The sequence below is a fragment of the Colletes latitarsis genome, chromosome 2 (genome assembly GCF_051014445.1).
Source record: "Colletes latitarsis isolate SP2378_abdomen chromosome 2, iyColLati1, whole genome shotgun sequence".
Lineage (NCBI taxonomy): Eukaryota > Metazoa > Arthropoda > Insecta > Hymenoptera > Colletidae > Colletes > Colletes latitarsis.
The window spans coordinates 19418755-19438240 of NC_135135.1; the positions used below are offsets into that span (position 1 = coordinate 19418755).

The 19486-nt window shown below is 32.1% G+C and overlaps 5 protein-coding genes across 7 annotated transcripts; 2 read left to right on the plus strand and 3 right to left on the minus strand.

Moving 5' to 3' along the window:
• Nucleotides 1-182: 182 nt before the first annotated feature.
• On the plus strand, nucleotides 183-2501 carry Fitm (acyl-coenzyme A diphosphatase Fitm). Its single transcript, XM_076776122.1, has one exon. It carries the CDS (start codon nucleotides 538-540, stop codon nucleotides 1720-1722), a length of 1185 nt encoding a protein of 394 aa, XP_076632237.1. The 5' UTR covers nucleotides 183-537; the 3' UTR covers nucleotides 1723-2501.
• A 216-nt stretch (nucleotides 2502-2717) lies between these two features.
• LOC143347163 (uncharacterized) lies at nucleotides 2718-8818 on the minus strand. Its single transcript, XM_076776113.1, has 7 exons — nucleotides 8582-8818; nucleotides 6022-7055; nucleotides 5440-5912; nucleotides 5106-5365; nucleotides 4617-5015; nucleotides 4018-4398; nucleotides 2718-3882 (listed from the first exon to the last, which is right to left on the minus strand). Exons 2-7 carry the CDS (start codon nucleotides 7037-7039, stop codon nucleotides 3471-3473), a joined length of 2943 nt encoding a protein of 980 aa, XP_076632228.1. The 5' UTR covers nucleotides 7040-7055; nucleotides 8582-8818; the 3' UTR covers nucleotides 2718-3470.
• Nucleotides 8819-9286: 468 nt separating this feature from the next.
• Nucleotides 9287-11158, minus strand: LOC143349159 (uncharacterized). Of its 3 annotated transcripts, none has more exons than XM_076780196.1 (4): nucleotides 10593-11158; nucleotides 9745-10016; nucleotides 9542-9679; nucleotides 9287-9424 (listed from the first exon to the last, which is right to left on the minus strand). In XM_076780196.1, the coding sequence occupies exons 2-4, from the start codon at nucleotides 10008-10010 to the stop codon at nucleotides 9313-9315; spliced, it is 516 nt and encodes a 171-aa protein (XP_076636311.1). In that variant the 5' UTR covers nucleotides 10011-10016; nucleotides 10593-11158; the 3' UTR covers nucleotides 9287-9312. The 3 variants fall into 3 exon arrangements, with proteins under 3 accessions (XP_076636311.1, XP_076636301.1, XP_076636320.1); XM_076780186.1 differs by having other exon boundaries at nucleotides 10547-11158; XM_076780205.1 differs by having other exon boundaries at nucleotides 9542-9658; nucleotides 9745-11158.
• A 676-nt stretch (nucleotides 11159-11834) lies between these two features.
• Nucleotides 11835-17255, minus strand: Strump (WASH complex subunit strump). The gene is made up of 18 exons (XM_076774402.1): nucleotides 17182-17255; nucleotides 16803-17083; nucleotides 16577-16679; nucleotides 16247-16438; nucleotides 15917-16131; nucleotides 15480-15846; nucleotides 15117-15392; nucleotides 14813-15038; nucleotides 14499-14734; nucleotides 14131-14382; nucleotides 13841-14023; nucleotides 13645-13761; nucleotides 13377-13549; nucleotides 12995-13257; nucleotides 12734-12917; nucleotides 12428-12648; nucleotides 12210-12363; nucleotides 11835-12144 (listed from the first exon to the last, which is right to left on the minus strand). Exons 2-18 carry the CDS (start codon nucleotides 16922-16924, stop codon nucleotides 11991-11993), a joined length of 3438 nt encoding a protein of 1145 aa, XP_076630517.1. The 5' UTR covers nucleotides 16925-17083; nucleotides 17182-17255; the 3' UTR covers nucleotides 11835-11990.
• A 538-nt stretch (nucleotides 17256-17793) lies between these two features.
• LOC143349989 (transmembrane protein 223) lies at nucleotides 17794-19484 on the plus strand. Its single transcript, XM_076781711.1, has 4 exons — nucleotides 17794-18297; nucleotides 18442-18695; nucleotides 18955-19097; nucleotides 19222-19484. The coding sequence occupies exons 1-4, from the start codon at nucleotides 18131-18133 to the stop codon at nucleotides 19396-19398; spliced, it is 741 nt and encodes a 246-aa protein (XP_076637826.1). The 5' UTR covers nucleotides 17794-18130; the 3' UTR covers nucleotides 19399-19484.
• Nucleotides 19485-19486: the final 2 nt, after the last annotated feature.

Here is a 19486-nt window from a genome sequence, read left to right on the forward strand (position 1 = left end):
CTTTTGAACATGGACATAAACAAAATCTATTTTTGACGTATTGAGTATAAATTCAAACAGGTATTTATACTCAATCGTATTAATAATAACAAAAATTTCTTTTTTTTCAATAATTAAAACATGGCCAGGGGGTTTTAAAACGTGTATTTCATGATATCAAGAAAAAAAGGCTCACACTTCGTCTTCTTTCGCGATTTCCCGAAGTTGATCGAAGTGCCGAGCTCACGTAACATGGCTCGTGCGGTAGGCTATGTCGGATGACAGTGCAAATCAGTACAGTCGCATTTGTACAGTGTACGAGACACTATTTTCAGTAATGGGTCAACTTTTGCATTACGTGCACCTATTGATAACCAGTGTAACAGCTGATACATACATTTAGTGTTATCAGACGATAATTGCACGCGAAAGAAATAATACAAACGATTAAAATCTAATTTCGATCGCGTGAAAGGAAATCACTTTGTATGTGGGCTACGTAACGTGCGTCCGAAATATTAATAATGTACATGTGGTAACCTTTGCACCAGTTACGCGATGGCTACGGGAAAACGAAGAAATGTGCACACGACGCTCGGTAATTCCGCGATGTTTGGTTCGGCAGCGGCAAATAATCTAAGGACGAACCGTTTAAATTTCCGTCCAAATTCAACTCAAGAAGACAGAGGCGGAACTCGGCCAACCGCTGCACCGAGTTCTATAGGTCTTATTTTTGTAACGATGTTTTTACATGTTTGCAAAAAATCTCTACTATTTGATACAAGGCTCAAGGTCGCTATATATTGCGGTGCAATATTTGTAGTGTCGCTGATAGCAGACTTTACCACTATGCCAAGAACATACTTTTCGCGTTCTGATAACGCACTTAACCAATATTTTGTAAAGTGGGGATGGGGTTGGCTGTTGACCATAACCGTTCCGTGGGTAGCATTGACTGCTCATACAGTCGGCTGCGGTCGCAGATCGATTTTACTCAAACATCTTGCTAGACTGGGTTTAGCCACAGTCGCATGGCTACTATGGATCAAATTATTTAATTATATTGAAACGAATTATGGTCGATGCCTTAACACGAGAGACATACAACTACAGACGAAAAGAAAGTGTCTTCAGTCCGGTAGATTTTGGAGTAGCATTGATATATCTGGGCACACATTTATTCTTATTTATTCAAGCTTAATTCTGGCAGAAGAAGGTTCTTCCTTGATTGGATGGGAAGGTATAAAAGATTTGATTATGCGGGAAGAACATTCGCGAATTACTCCGAACGAGCCCAGTACTGGACCGCTTCGTAATCTTTCAAATTTGGACTTGGAGTTCTTGAAGAAGGCGCACAAGGCGTTAACACCTTATCTCCGAGGCCTTTTCGTCGCAATGACATTGCAACAATTACTTTGGGATATTATGTTAATATCTACAATACTCTATTATCATATTATGATAGAAAAGTTTATGGGAGGTGTAGCTGCTGTTCTGACGTGGTATGTTACTTACCAATGGTGGTACAAGTCCGCAAAGAGTTTACTACTTCCTCCAGGTGATGGTTTATTTAAATATAATGAGGTAAAAGTTCATGACAATAGTTCTATTAGGTCAAGACGTAGCACTCTCAATGGTACAAATAGATTTATGGGACTCCCTATTCGCATAAGCCAAGATAATATTGATACAAATGGCATTAATAGGCAATTAGATTCTGATGTAATTGCTGCAAGATTATAAGAATCTTCATCTGTTAAGCTTTCTTTTCACTGGTTGGGTATGTCCAAATTTTTTGTATGTATAAATTGCTTCCTAATTATACACATATTGACTGTAAATATAAGGTGGTGTCTTGAAAGTAAAACGTTTCCAGAACTTTTTATTCTAAGTTACATAACAATAATTTTACGTTATAATTTACATAGTCTTTAAAGTCATATTGTTTAAAAGATTAGAAGCTGTCAAACAAGAACATTGATTAATTTTGGAAAAGGTTTATTAAATCTCTGGTTACCTGTTATAGTACATTAGATATGTACCAAGTTCTGGATAAATTATACATATTATTGATGGTATTTTATTTAATCGAAACAATTACTTCCTTTAAAACAGAATTTTTAACCAAATTATGTAAGTATCATCATTCGTTGTAATTAATTTCGATTGTTTTTACAATTTGAATAAACGAAATGTTTATTTTTTTTCTACCTCTGTATGGATTGTTGAATTAAATTATAGCTATGTTATTTAATTATAGTAACTTGTGTTACTTTGTTTTGTAATTTTTACTTAATAATAAATTTTATTGTTAACAAAGCGTTTGTCTCATAATATGGGAAGTGCTTGTAATACGAATCTAATATGATTTGTTGTTGAAAGTACAAAATGCATTGTCACGTGCATTTCTTTTGTTACGAGTTTAGCAGATTTTGTATACTTTACTATTATTGTGTTTATGATTACTAATCTACAAAGAATTGTATAAAAGAATACATTTTTCTTAATAGTCTTTCACGTCACTATGTTCGTCCAAACAAATTTATTTACCTTAGCCAGGCAATTAATATTTTATGTGTGGTACAAAATTCGATATTAGTTTCTTGTTTTATGTTTTGTTATGAAAGTATTTAATTCTTCGTGATCATACCCACAACGTAAACAGCAGAAGTATAAAATACTCATGCTATGCAATATATTTAATTTTTGTTACACTCAAATTTAAACTCTCCCCTTGGACTGTTCTATTACTTGATCATTAATCAATTATTTACATTAACGGTCATACAAATTAATCTCTAATTGTGAATGTTTTTATTTTGCATAGATAATCATTTGTAAACTAATAATGCAAAAAATATAAACTTAATTCGTTCAAAAAAAGTAAAATAAAAAAAAAAAAGAAGGTTATAGAATATTTGTACAGGTGTGACATTTTATTGTCGTTTAATACCACCAAACGTGTTTGCATCCGCATATAAATGTTATATGTTATGACATAGATGATATTTTGTGTATTTCAACAAAATCTTTGTGGTTCATACATAAATAAATTACATGTTTGTTTTTATTTACGCGTGTTTGGCATTTTTACGACATTGTCTTGTAGTTTATTTTTACAAATCGTTATAATCTTTTCATTCTTAAAAAAATTTTAATGTTGAAGATTTTCACATTTACTTCTATGGATGCACGCGCAAGCGTGCATGTGTGTGATGCACATACCTTTTACTTCTAATGATGAAGATACTGTACAGTATGACATTTGCGCAATATTATATGTGTTTACATACTGACGAGAAAGAAAATTAAAGAATAAAATATTAATATCGCGGTTAGAACATATTTATGAAATTAGAAACTCTTGCTTCTAATATGAAATCTTCTTCTTTCATATCACACGTTATTTTATAGCAGCTAATTACATGATACACTAAGAAATATTTATGTGTACATACATATTTACCTCAAAGGTAATAAAAGCCGCATTATTAAACTTTTGATCTCTTACGAGCGATCGCGTCTTCCACTGCTTTAAGTTGTTTTAACAGTTCTTCTCGTCGTGAACTTGCTTTCTTGGCCGCTTTAGCTGCGGCCGCGGCAACACTTGCTTTACTATCGATTAAAGGTGGTGATTCTAATCCTCTCTTTTTTCCAGCCATTAAAGCGGAGCGATCAATCTTTTTCACAGCTGTAGTATTACTCGTCGGTTTCAATGTGAGTTTAATTTGTTGCTTGGTTCCACTAAGCTTTAAAGCATCAATACCCTTGGAATCTTTTCGCGTTATCGGCGGAGTTGAACCTTTTCTTCGACGAGTCTCGCTAGAAGAAGATGAATAACTTGATTCACTGGAATCACTGCTACTGCCGCTGCTCTCCGACCCTGAACTGCTATGCGACGACCTAAAATCAAATTTTATTATGTCTTACACACATATTTATATTTAAATGTTTATCAGTTATATGAATTTATCAGACACCCCGCCGGTTTTACTGTACATAAATAGTGGAATACATTTTTTTTTAAACGTTTTTTACCTGGATCTTGATCGACTTTTGATAACTTTTGCCACTGCAGCTGCTGCTATGGCTGCTTTATCTCGTGCCTTTTCATGGTGACGTTGATGAGAGGAAAGTGGGCTCGGTGCAGGTGGGTTAAGTCCAGCACGTCGGTGAAGCGTACCGGTTGTAGGAGAAATGGAACCTTTGGGCGGGCGAGGAGAAGGAGCAGGTGGGTTCATCAACATGGCACCGCGTTGAGGTGCAGCAGCTGCCACCGTTGGAGGATTTGAAGGTGGCGATGTCACGACTGCTTTCCCTTTGCCAGCACCGCGGGTTCTAGAGGGAGGGGATGGTGAACGGGACCTGGATAGGGAGTCGTAAGAACTGTAGCTAGAACGGCTCGAGCTACGGCTAGAACTAAAAACAGCATACAGTACACTTGTACGTTTTCGTACATAAGAAACGTTCGAAAAAAAAAGGAACTTGAACACGAACTATTTATGAATGTTTGTTTAAATATGGTAATTTACAGATCAGACTCTATAAGTTGCATTACTATTAATGGAGAATACTTAATTGCAATAATTAAATCGAAGAAACAAAATAATCACAGTCACAAGTATTATAGAATTTACCTTGTTGATGAATAGGAAGAGCCTGAAGAATAAGATTGTCTTCGTGAACGTCGGGATGATGTATTCCGACGCACGGTGCTGGGGGATTTCCTCCGCATCCAAGGATCTGCCCATTCGTCTCCTCTACCCCTCTCTACAGGAGGTGGTTCCTCTTCTCGCCACGGTTTCGTCGGGGCAATACGTTCTACTATAACTTCCCTTGATGGACGCTTATGTTTCTTTTCGTACTTTTCGTAATATTCTCGTTCCCTATCGCGTTCACGTTCCCTTTCTCTTTCTCGTTCTCGTGTATGTGGCGGCGGTGAAACCGAATGGGGCGTACCACGAGGTACGGGATGATAATCAATACGTTCTCGATATTCGGTAGTAACTCGAGTATCTGTTTTATAATGTACTCTCCTATTAAAAGTATGCAAATAAATTAATATTTCGGGAACAAAGTGTATAAATAAAATATTTTGTAACCTTTTTATAGTCGATAACTATTACCTATAATATTCTGGTGGCGCTGTTGGTGGTACATAGTAAGGATCAGGTTCTTCAATGTATCTTTCTGGCGTAATCCTTGGCGGAGGCATTCTTCGAGGTGCCTCTCTAGGTGGCCACCTTTCAGCTGGTGGTTCTGGGCTGGCTGCTCTTACATAATAACCTGCCTCTCTGTCTAATTCGTCTTGCCCTAAGCTTAAATTCATCTTCTTTTCTTCAAAGTCCATATCTGATTCTTTGCGTTTATTTGCCTTGCGCATCATCTGTATAAGGAAATAAGTAAATATTAGTAAATACGTTTTATATTAAGGCACATAACATATAAACATAGACTGACTTCCTTAGCATGTCGTAATCCACGTTCCCACGCTGATTCGGTAGGAAGCTCTTCTACTTTCGGCGTATGAGATGGTGCTCCGTAACCAGGTAATGGTCGTACCATATTTGGCCTATCAATGTGCGGTCTGAATTCGTGTGGAGCAGCTGCGTGTGGCGGATATGCCATTGGTCTCACCATATCAAACATCGTATAATTACCCTTATCGGTTACACCTGGATGTAGAAACCTACAACTAACTCCCCACGTACACTGGCCTCGGTTATAAAAACGGCAAACAGGTCTTGGCTCTGTTTCTTCTGGTCGGGCATCATCGCCATCACTGAGTTCGCCTTCTTCTAATTCAGATTCTATTTTCTCACCATCTTCTTCTCCTTCTTCTTTGTCATTTCCTTCAATTCCATCTTTTAATTTAACTTTATCTTTATCTTTTTCATCTTTGTTTTCTTTAGTAATTGGTGCTTCAGTTTCTCCTAAAAAATAGATGTATAATTATTCTTACTTCAAATTTGTATAATATTTCTTTCTTTCTAATTTTATATTAATTTATATTTGAAGTTAGATAGTTTGAGTATTATTTACCTTCATCACGCTCGTCTTTCCATTGACCATCAGCTTCAAAATCCAATTGTTCACTCTCTTCTGTTAATCCAACAGGTACATTTTTATCTTCTTTCTCCGTTTTATCATCATTGTTTGGCATATGTCTTTCCTCGTTATGTTGACTTTCATTGAGTACAGATTCATGTTCTGTAGTGCCATCTACCCCATCCATACTTTCTAGATCAGAAACGTCCGATAAATCTTCACCGTGTGTAATTGGTGCAAGTTTTGACTTAGCTACTGATTCAGGTTCATCTTCAATATCTCCATCTGAAATCTGTTCTCCATCCAGTTCATTAAATGAACCACTTTTTGCTGGTGGAGAATGAGGTGGTGAATGTTTGTCTGACTCTTGATCATCCATAGGAGATGCAGGGTCTGATTTTGGAGAACTCCTTTCAGACATTAATGACTTTGCTGAACTATGTTCGGATCTTGGAGATTTCGGTGAACTTTGCCTTGATTCACTGTTTTTGTAAGAATATGATTTAGGTGAATTATCTCCAGATCTTTGTACATCAACTTCGAGTTCAAATTGTTTAGGTTCACCATCTTCCAGGTGTAAAGATTTAGAATCGTTAGGAGTAGATGGACATGATCTTTCATCTTGTATTGGAGAATGAGACAAGCTACGATCACTCCTAGGTGAATCTAACGAATTATTTCTTGAGCGATATGATTTTGGCGTAGTAGGTGGTGATTTTGATAAACTACGAGTGGATCTTGGAGAACCTTCTTCCTCACTAGGAGATGCTAATCCAGATCTCTGAGATTTTGGTGATATTGGTGTATATCTTGGAGATTTTGAGTCTCTTTCAGATATGATAGATTCAGGTGACTTCCCTCTTGAAGAAATAGAACTTGCCCTAGATTTATGCCCTGAGTTAGATGAATGATGCGAGAAGTTTGGCGATCCCACATTGTCAGCAGATGCAACTGGATTTCTCCTTCCATCATAATCCTCTGAAGAGGAACTTTCTGAACCAGAGTCTGACATGATGGATTATTCTAGCCTGTAAACAAGTGATATTTTTACAATACATATAATGAAATTTAATGAAAAAATGGGACCACCGCTCAATCAAATCGTTAATTCCTCTTACTTGAGAAGTGAAATTTTTAGCCGTACCAACCGAATGTAGCACTGAAAAATCTGCATCAGTAGCATCGCAGGGGCTTACCTGTATCAATAAGAGCCTGTGCAGTACTCGCTCTTGAAGGCACAACGCGCGCGATCCATACCGTGTTGAACATACTTTTTATATCACGTCGAGAACTTTTTTTACTAGCAACTTTTATACTTTATACTTAAACTGAACTTTTTTCACATATACAATACATACTGTTATTTTTCAGGATTTCTTGCCCGGAACTTTTTGGTTTACGTTTTAAACTTTCAACTCGAACACAACACAAATTAAGAAATACCGGTAAACTGCAAACAGTTTTGTACTGCACTAGAAACTATAACGAACGGACTTTCAACCTGTAAGAATGTCTTTTGGGCATATGGAGAAATAAAGAAAAAAGGGAAAGAGGAAAAATTAAGGAAAAGAGAAACTAAAATATTGTTTTATTATGATATATAAGTTAAATTATATAACACTAATATCAATTGCTGTACTTTCACGTAAAAATTGACAATGAGTCCAATAGGAAACATTAATAAGCAAACAAACATTAATTTATCAATTTTATGATAATAAATATATAAAACTGAAGGAACAAAGATTATATTTTATTTATGTGTAAATTTGTTAAATAAAAAATGTTTCGTTTTAACTACAAGATAAAACAAAAAGATGTAATACTTAAAACATAAAAAAACATAATTATGTTGTTGATCCCATGGTAGGTGTACATTACTTATAGATTACATACAGTGCAGATTGCAGTAATAATATTTCAAAATTAATTTTATAATTAAGCAGTTTATTATTCGATGCTAATGTTTATAATTTCATAAATTATAGTCATGGAAACTACTAACAAACTAGTCATCGGTGTATGTAGTTCAAAGATTAATATTATTTTGATTTTATACATTGAATTAACATAATTCATATGAATGTAGCTTCATGCAAATATAATAATCAGGATACTTTGAAACAACCGAATTCTAAATAGTTTTTTCATAAGCAAGAAATAATTTTTGTGATAGTATTTCACAGAATACAGTTAAACAGTCGTAACTTACGATTAAATTTTTAAACGCAATGTTAATATATTACTAAAAGGTTTATCCAATTCGAAATAATGCAAAAATTAAAACGTAACGTGGTTTAAACGCAAAAGCTTTTAATCGATTCGAGAACTAATTATTATTCTACCTTGGTACATGTTAATCATTACATTGAATACAAGTTCGTTCAAGTAGTTTTCATGGGTATATTGAGGTTAACACAGCAATGAATTAAATGTTACTGCAAATCAACCTGTAAAATTCTGAACAGAGGATCTCACGGAGTTTCAAGTACCATTTGAAAGAAATACATAATATTTTATGAATTCCGTTGAACATGTGTTGTGGGATTCTTACCTTGGTTGCGCGTATGCCTGTGGGCCTTTGGAGATTTTAAGACTCCGAGGCTTTAGGCGGACGGCGTCACCCAGATATAATGGTTAGATTTTTCGCTTCCTCCCTGTTTTCAAAGTGAACTCTACCCCAAGATGTAACGTTGTTAGCTCCCCGACTAATTGACCACCGTAGAATCAATCTAAAAGAGGACAAAGCACAAACGAAAAATTCATGTAATGCAGGAACCAAAAGCCTTTCGTTACTGTAAACCATTGATTACCTTTAACGTAGACGGTTACGTTCTAAAATTTTACGTATCCTTTGTTCCTGTACATATTTGAAACTTTGTAGTTGGTAGCAATGACGTATCAATTGCATAATTTATGGTTAAAATGGCTTCTTTTGAATGATGTATATTTAAACCTTTATATTAGTTGATATATTCAGAATTATGCATTCAAACACGTTCATATGTTTCTATTACTTCTTTAAAGTGGATTAAATAATGCAAAGAGTTACAGTTACGCTAACAGGAATGTAAGGCTGTGATAGGTTGTGGGTAGTTAACCAATCGTAGTTCAGCTTAACTACAATTTCGTATACCGAATTTTTCGAACGGTTGAAAATTGGATCTAGAGTGTTATTATTCCAAGGAGAAAAGTATGTTAACAGTAATAAAACACTTTTTTGAACATTGCAGATTTATTAAACTATAATATATAAGCTAAAAATTGTGTACATCAGTTGATCGTTCAATAATCATCCGCCATTGACGAATCAGCATGCTCATCTAACAACTGTGTCAATTTTACAGCAAAAGTTGGGTTCGTTTTTATTTGCTGAAGTAGCCACTCCACAGGTATCCTAAAATCAAAATATTTCATAGCAATAAAATATAGAAATATTTATATTCTTTTTACTGATTAGAAAATGGTTTAGAAATAAATAGAAAATAATTTCATGAATGTAAAATTTGCGTACCCTTCCGGAAAGTATCGTAAAAGTGTAATTTGTTCGTGTTTAATAATGTTTGGATCATCAACGGTACTTTTCCTTTTTCCAAACCCAATTGCTACATTCTTTTTTGCAATTAGTTCCCTTTTTCCAAAACCATTTTTACTGATAAGAAAATAGTTCAGAAATAACTAATAGAAAATCACTGCACGAATGTAAAATTTGCGTACCCTTCCGGAACCCTCATCAACTCTTCATCAACAGTACTTTTCCTTTTTCCAAAACCATATGCCGGCCTTTTTCCAAAACCATATCCTATCCTCTTTCCAAAACCATATGCCATAATTTGTTTTCTACCAGGATTGACTGAATCATCAGAATTTCGGATTTCTCGCGGTCTCGTATATTTTACGAAATCAGAATAATTACGATTTCTAGATGTCGCTACAATAATTCCGGCGGCGAAGGCCAGAATGATAAATATGCTCGCTCGCATGATTTTCTAATATCAAAAAAACATAATTGTCAGTTATAATTGCGTAGTCATTGAATTTGTATAAAAAGTAAGTTCTCTTTAATATAATAGTTTTTGCACAGCAGAAATAAATGGATCCATCCAAAATACAATCGAAGTATGTAGAAAGTGAAAAAAAATTCTCATTTGTAAACTATGTTAACTATTTTATCCTTTAAAGATTACATAAACATTATCCACCTATTTCTTTCTGTTTTCATTTTTATATTTTGTCATATTAAGAAATAATAGAGACGAAATAACAGTTATATCCTATAAAACGATCAAAATACCAGATTCTACGAAATGAAAAACGTGTAAGAGCAAGCGGAAGTACAATAATATCGATATGTTTATGATTTCGTCTGTATTAATTATTATATATTTCATACAATGACGAATGCGATGAACTTCTTACAGAATCATAGAACCCTCCAAAATTACATTTAAAATCAGATTTATACATACCACAGAGACAAAAAAAATGAATAATAACTATAACATAATGGGGTACTTACAATGTTACAGCGGATCTATGACAAGGTGAATGTTAATTATACTCACATAGAAAAATCGATATGTTTACATTTTTTACATTAAATATGCAATACTATTCAAAATATTTATAACTTTTACGCAAAGTAAAGAAACAAAGAAAGCTTAACATATTCGATAAATTTATAAATTGAACGAGATAAAGTATGTAATCGATGGTCTTGTTGCAACGAAATATTACAACGTAAAAGTCCAACATTTTTGTAATGTATAATATTGATGCACGTTTCGTTGCCACAATGTTATCGGAGATTTTAAGAATGATACTAGAAAATTGTTGGTATCTACGAACAAAAATCAGTATTGTAACTGCACGTATAAGCGAGGAGGACTGAGCTGGGAATTTATAGCAGCCCCTTTTGTACCGGGCCGCCGACACCGCTGTTGTAGCCGCCGTTGTCGGCGTCAACGGTCTCCTAACCGCCAATCGTGATTTTTTATTTCGATTCATTCGTTTTACTCTATTACACACAGGCTGAAGTAATAGAATAACGCAATAAAAGTACCCCATTTTTAATTGCAAAGACATTGAATGTTACCAGAACGTATCGTTCGATATTTAAAGTATTTTCTTATAGTTTGTAAGCAATAGGTGCGGCCGTTGGCGTCTTCGATGATCTCATAGCGGCCGTTCTAGCCGACGAAACCGCCTACGTTATTTATTTTATCGTAAATCACGAAATACAGGCCATGACAGAGTTTAAAACATATTGCAACGTTACATAGTTATGCTAATGCTCTTAGTTTAGTTTGAAAATATCGTACGATGTAATCCGAAATAATTAATGCTGTAAAATACGTTGCTAAACCGACGCATTGCCGCCGCTTGTGACGAATAGCGCCTTCAGCCGCCAATGCGTATACAAATTCCCACTGCAGATGCTAGTAATAAGGTTCCACACTTACAGAATTCCGCTTTCATATACGAATTTAATATAACAATCACAAAGATTACGCAAAATAAATGTTTGTTAATTATTGTTGAAATGAACTAAGTTGATAAATTTCAAATTAGGTTTAATTTAAAATAATTTAATAAGTTTCAGCAAATAAGAATATTATTAAAAATCATTGTAATTGAAAATTTACTAAACGCTACTTCTATGCAACGTTTTATCAAGGTTAATTAATAAAATAATTAACGTTATTATAATTTACTTACTAAGAGAATAGTTTAATTTAAAGAAACTTAAACGGGGCACACATTTCAATAATATAAATATTTATAGTAATAATAGAATTTTATTTCTTATACTTAACAATATCTCATATAATTGCAATGCATATATGTACAAAATACGGATTTATATGTGAACATATGTACAAAATAGAGAATATTTGTCCTATACTGTAATGCAATGCAAGTTGGTTTTATTCAAAGAATTATATTATGGTTGGAATTTACGATTATTTAACAGTCTTCGCTTGGAAATGATCCATGATAATTACAGGAATTTCTTTAAGGATAAACGATCGTGGTATGCCAGAATATTTTGTAAATAACTCTAAAAAATGTAAAGTGTTAGTTCCTTCAGAATCTCCATCACTTCCGGTTTTTGCGCTGCAATTAGAATATTTACGTTAGTAGATGTTGTAATAAGATAATATATAAAAATATCTTTATACCTGTCCGGAGTGACACAGGAAAGAACATATGTACAAAGGTATTTAACATAGCGTATCATTGTGGAAAAAGCACATTGGCGTAAAACTGTTTGTATTCCAATTACGAATATTATAGCATCAAGAGGGTCTTGAGGTTTCTTACTTAAAAGGCTTCCTGCAATCAATTTTACTTATTATTAGTTATATTTGAAATATTTAAGTACGTATATATAAATTACCTGTATTTTTACAATAGTACAATTTAGGCAGTTGTGTCACAGTAAGTAAAAATATAACGAGCGCAATGTTACTTATATTTGGCGATTTAATATAAACATTATTATGTGGGTTACTTATACCAGCCCAATCCAATCTAACGCTAAGCTCGCGCAGTAATAGATTTCTATCAGCCTCATTTTGATCAGAATTGCCTCTTTTATCGATTTCCAATAAAATAGCTCTATAAATCCAAATAAACGTGTGAAATAGAAATATTCACGTATCAATATGAAATAGGTATTTATTAAAGTATTATTTATACATACGTATTTACAGTTTGAAGTGCTGCTTCCATATGTTTAGCTTCGAATTTGCAAGCAGTGTTCAGTTCATATGCAATTTTCTTTTTAAGAAGTTGGTAATGCCCGACTTTTAATATCCATTCGAGTAGTTGAGGACAGAATTTATTAATATAAGCATTAACAGAGGTATGAAGTTTTGGCATACTACCTAAAAACGTATATTAAATATACTAAGTCTCCTGAATCTATTAGTAATATATAATACAGTAAACTGTAAAACAATACCTTTGGAACTCTCCATAGAATTGAATATTGCCTCAAAACAATCAAGCGTAGACGTCCACGTTTTATTACGAATATTCTTTTCTATATAATGGGTCATATTACCTAATTCAGTAACGATATAAAATGAAATAAGTTTATCAAGTCCTGTTAAGCCAGGTGTACCTATTGCTTCTAATATCTTTGAAAAAATTTTATAATTTAATACTTCCGCTTGCGTTCTAAGATCATACCAGGCAAGGGAATGTTCAATATAAACAGTTGTCCTATAAACGTGTATATAAATATAAATAATAGTATCAACGAAACAAACAAAATTAATATAATATTATTAAGTTCAAAAAAATCTATAAAAATATATATATACACATATAATATATAATACCTAGAATCAGTTATACGAACAAGTTCACGAGCAAGTCTGCCAATAAAAGTTACACAATTATTATCCAATACAGCCACATGTTTTTCTTCTTGAAGGTATCTCCATGATCTTTCTGGAGTCCATGAAGAACCCGCACATTCTTCATCCACTGCATTATTTATGATATACGTTATCTACAAGAAATTAACGATAATTGTATAAATTGCTATTTACCAATTTATATTAATATAAATATAATTAATAAAAATTATATTGAACATTTACTTACTTCTTCATGCCATATTTTTAAGCTATTAATATTTATATAATCTTGAATATATTGAAATGATTTACGGTAACCATCCATAATCGCAGCTAAATTATCGAGTTTTTGTATTAAAGACATCTAAAATAATATAGTATTAGAAAACAATTGATTTTCGATAAAACATAATATAGTAAAACAATTTTAATATAGAGCTTACTTTTGTTTTTGGTTCAAAAACAAGACCATTGTCTAAAGCTAATGTAACTTTTTTTCCAAGTTCTTGCCGTATACCATCTTCCAAAAGATGATGAGAATCAACTCTCAATACGCCTAATGGAACGCTTCTTAAAGATAACACTCCTTTTGTAAACACTGACACAGCATACGTTAACTTAGCCATCTTAAAGAAAGCATTATTTTTATGTAGTAATACAAATTTTGTCACTCCAGTTCCCCCCAATTTGTGTTTTCAAAAAAAAAAAGAGAAATGAAAAATTAGGATTTTACCTTTAATCTGTCGTCTAATTGTGCGTATTCTTTCAGTTTATCTTTTGGTAACTTAGTCGGGATTTCCTTAAAAGCATTAGTTTCAAGATGAACTATCTGAGCAAGTAAACCAAACACAGTTTCAGGTATTATTTGTAAAACACGTCTTGCATATTTTTCTAATTCCCTACTATAATATTGTGATACTGATGATAAATCTGCACTGCGCGCTTGATTTATTCGTAATAAAGGAGTTTCCAAAGCTGAAGCCATCTGAAAACACGGTAAATATAAATGTTTAATTTGATAAGTAGTAAATAATCAAGCATAATTCAACCCATTAAGTACCGATATACTAAACATAAATTCAGATAAAAGTTAAAATTTACTTTTAAAAAAAGGGATTTTAAGTTTATTACGGTTGGAGGATTTTCTTTTATACTAGCTTGCATTGTGTCGATAAACGATTCCATTATGTTCCATGCATAGCAACAATCTGTCACTATATTTAAACTGATCATGATGTCTTTTGTTATATTTCCCGTACGCAACATATTATGCAATATTTCACATATATCAGCTATATGTTGCGATATATGTAAATTATTTCCCAACTGATGAAATTCTGAAATAATTACAATCAGAATGAAAACAATGTAAAATAATGTAAGAATAAAAGGTTGAATTATTATATCACTATTACGTTGCACGTGTTCTAAGGCCTGTAATAATTGTACTATTTTCCTCCCGTCCTCTTCTTGCAATGAATCAATATGTTTACTAATCTTCATAAACCACGAATGTAGATTTTGATTTTTTTCAACACCATCAAGAGATTTATTACCACTAAATATTTGGGTAAGGTCTGTTATACGTTCGACGCATATTCCCTTATCCCTAACCCATTTAGTTTCTTTACCACATAATAGCTATAAATTAAAAACTAAGTTAACATTTCATTAATCTTGTATATAATCACATAATGCACGAAGTATTATTATTCATACATCTTTATACAATTGTTTGACATCTTGTTCAATCTGGGCAGTACTTAGTAACAATTGTAAACAATCGGCTGTTGTATATTTGCTTTCATTTATTACTAATTGCCTGAGTATACGTAAACGTTTTGAATCTTCTAATGTTATAGTTGACATTGCTGTATGTAGAAGAATCCAATGTAATGTTACATTACATTCTCTTACTAACTTTACTAATGATCCTATTGCATTTTCATCTAAAATAATTGCCAATTGTACTTCTTCTGTTTCAGATATTAATTTCTAAAATAAATTTTTAGTAGAGACAATAATACATGTAGCAACATACTTAATATAAATTTTATTTTTAAATGGTGCAAAAATAAATACCTTCATTTTTTTACCATAATTTTGTGCAATTACTTTTACATTCGATGATTCAAGTGTATTACTAAGAGCTGTTCTTGCAGCCTTATATGGTGACCACCAATCACATAAATTTATCACTATCCCCATATAAATACTAATCACCCAGTTATCAGGGAAAAATCTATCTACTATCTCTCTCATAATAGCTGTATGTGTATGTAACATAGACGATTTAAATGACAATATTACAACCAACATCGATGCTTGATTAGAAAGAGCAGTACTGCGATGTTCTGGATGTGGAAAAGCAAGGCTTTGATTATATATTTCGTCTGAACGTAAACGCCCAATAATATGTTCTATCAAAGACTCATTCAGTGGTATTCTCCTGTAAAATAAATGTTTGTAAATGGAAAAATTAAAGATCTTAAGAACTTCAAAAGCTTTGAAATACCCACTTAAAATATTCTTCAGGATAATTTGCAGGTCGTTTACTAGAAGTTTTTGAAAATCCTGTTGAACGTAATAACGTACATATGTCATCAACACGCGTAGAGGATGAACGTTGAGCATTATATCGATCATAAGATACAAGTAATCTTTCCCTTACACATCCTTCGAAATGGTAATCCACCAAAAGTAACATAACTCCATATAAATATACTGCCTCACACTGTTAATATGAATTCTTTAGTTTCTTTAGCCATTCAGAATAAGCACCATATATTTATATTGAACATAAATGTATGATACACAATTTATTAACAATTTATTAACTGTAAAGATACCATTAGCTGTCTTCCTTCTTCATTAAGCATGATCGAATCTATAGATTGATGAATATATATTCCATCTTCTAGTTCATCAACATAAAAGTTTAAGTCTGTAACATATTTATGTATACTTTCAAAAGCCAAGTAAAACCTTGAAATTATATCTGAAAAATTATTTCTCAACTCTTCATCTGTCTCTTGAAGAACCTATGTAAAAATTACACGTATCAGTTTAGATTACCATTGTTTATTTAAATATTTTTATCTGTATAACAAAGACTAATTATCTTTACAAAGTACTCATAAGTAAACTGATAATTTTACTAAATAAATAAGTTTACTTACCGGATCATTTTCTATTTTTTGTTCGTAAACACTGACTGATTTAAAATATGTAAAATCAATTATAATTGATCCATACTTTTGTACTGTTTGTTTTGAATCCAAACTGCAAAGAAAAATCTACGTAAATTTATAATTGGCGTAGAATGAAATAAAAATGTAATAACTTTTAAAATGATAGTTTTTATTTATTTGTAAAATATATGTAATAGTAAAGGGTATAAATAACCTAAATACTGGCGGCACATAATCCTTTAATCTCATCAATTCTGCTATAATAGCATTTCCACGAGACACCAAACGTAATAAATTTTGGCCGCAAGTATTATTAGGTGCCAAGAAATCACCCATTTTGTGGAATTATTTATTTTAACAATAGTAATCGGTAACCAATCGACATTGCAACAGCAACAAACGTCAATGATCACGTTGACAGACTGTGACAGGAAGAATCGTCAAAGTGTCGCTGTGTCGCCGTCGATGCACTCAATTATGCCAAATCTGGTCACACTATATCATATAATATAAAATATATTTTGATAAATACTACTATACTTTAGTAGATTTTAAATAACACCATCTAACATTTTAGCAGCTAATCTAAATACCATAAAAATTAGTCCAAATAGATATACAACAAGGGCCGTTCCTAGCAAAAGGTCTCTTGAGCAACCAAACGTAGGATCAATCGTAGACTGTTTATTACTGATAAAATTTTGATCAATAAGAATAATAATCGAAACATTTTTTTATGATTATTAGTGTTTTAAACAAACAGAATGCAATCTTTGTAACACCACTCGTATAAAAGAACAAATTATTTTTATAGTATATCGCCTAAAACAACACACGACATTTATTCATATTTATGGAATTAAATTCGTATAATTAATTAATGGTCGATATTTATTACAAATACTACACGGCTGGTTTTATGGGTGCGTCTTGCAATTGAGTTTCATTTTATGAAAATAGACATTAAAAAATATATCTCTTGCATGATAACTGTTTAAAGCCTACAAATATTCATAATGAAATAATATTAAATTAATGAAGGTGGCGATATTGTTTTTGTACATTGGCGGGAAAAAACATGAACTTAGCGTCTGACGGACACATGATTTACCGATTCTGGCCACACTGTCCTGTATATAAGAAGCTATATAATAAAATACATGATTGGTATTTAGTATGTATCATCATTCCACGAGAAGAAGGCATAGCGTGTTTACATGCCCACTCTTACTGTAGTTCGCTGATTGGCTGTCACCGATCTTCGTCACCGTTTTCGACCAGTACTTGTGAGTCAGCGGACTGGAATAGGAGTGGGAATGTAAACACGCTGTGCCTTCTTCTCGTGGAAGCACGGTACTAACATAAGTATTTACATACTTGGGATGAAAAATAGTAGTTTAACCTAAAAGTGTGAATAAAACTAAAATAAAACACAATATGTTTTGTTACAAAAAGGAATAAAATGCTACAGACTTTTGTTGAGGTTAAACGTAAAGATAATATTAATTTAAGACAGTGTACGCGATTATATACATTGTAAGGATGTTTAATTCTTTACATTTAAAGAATACTTTTATAAATGCATCTTTAATTAATAAGTTGAAATTTTTTTATCAACCGGTAGCAAAAAATTCTGTACATAAAAGCAATGTATTTCATAAATCGTACCATTCTTTGCCTAACCATGCACCTAAATCAAGAAATACAAGGTACTGTATAGTATTTTAGGATTTATATAAAAAGTTTGTGTTCTTAAATTAGTGCTATAGATGAATAAGATGCTATACAAATTTGCCTATAAACTGTTTTTCATGTTTTGAAAACATTAATATTTTTTGTATGTATTTGTACAGAGAATCAATTGAAGATATAGTGAATGTAAATACAAATGTGCAAAATAATGTACTGCTGTTTAAAAATGAATCTTCCACAATGTGTAAATTACTTAGATATTTTAGTATTGGATGGGTATTTTGTTCTGCATCGTTAATATATTACTCACATAATCAAATCAATTTGTCAGATTACTCAAAATCTGTATCCTGGAAAAATTATATGAAAGAAAAGGGAGTACATGTCACAATTTTTGCATGTGGAATTATAATAGGTAATAGTACATAATTTACAATTAATGTTTGTAATATACATACATAATGATACAAAATATAATACATTTAAGTATGAATGTTCACTATATATTGGATTAACAATATACCTTTCATTTTTGTACATTCATTTCTACATAAATATTTACTATATAGATGTAAAATAAGTGGATTTATGTATGTAATTTACAATGTGGGATAGTTTTTTCCCTTATTGTAATATAAATAAAATATTTACCATGTCTGTATTTTTATATTTAGGGCCTGTTATGCTTTTGATATTACATTTTTCAATGCAACGATTTATAAAATATATTATTTTAAACAAAGGTGGTAAGAATGTATCTCTAATTACATATCATTTATTTAAAAAAGAAGCACTCCTAACGTTACCTGTGAGTATGGTAAGTGATAGTCTTAACAAGTTTAATTAGCTTATGTATTTTTGTTGTATTATTCTATATTTTTATGATTGTACAATCATAAAAATTATATGTGTTTTCACAGTTTTAATATATCATTTTTAAGGTAAAATCTTGTATGTCAAGACAAGAAGCTGTACAATATTTGCCATTGAAGGTTTGCGATAAATTGTTTTTTTATTTAATGGATTTGGAGGGAACATTGTTAAATGAAAAGCTTTTTGATAACACAATTGGGTATGACAAAATTTTGCAACATAGTTCATTTACAAATAAAAAATAGTTCTCCAACAGATGAAGATCAAAACCTTATGTAGTGAGACTATGTAAGCTACGAGCTACATAAATAAAATTTATGATGAAGTCTTCTA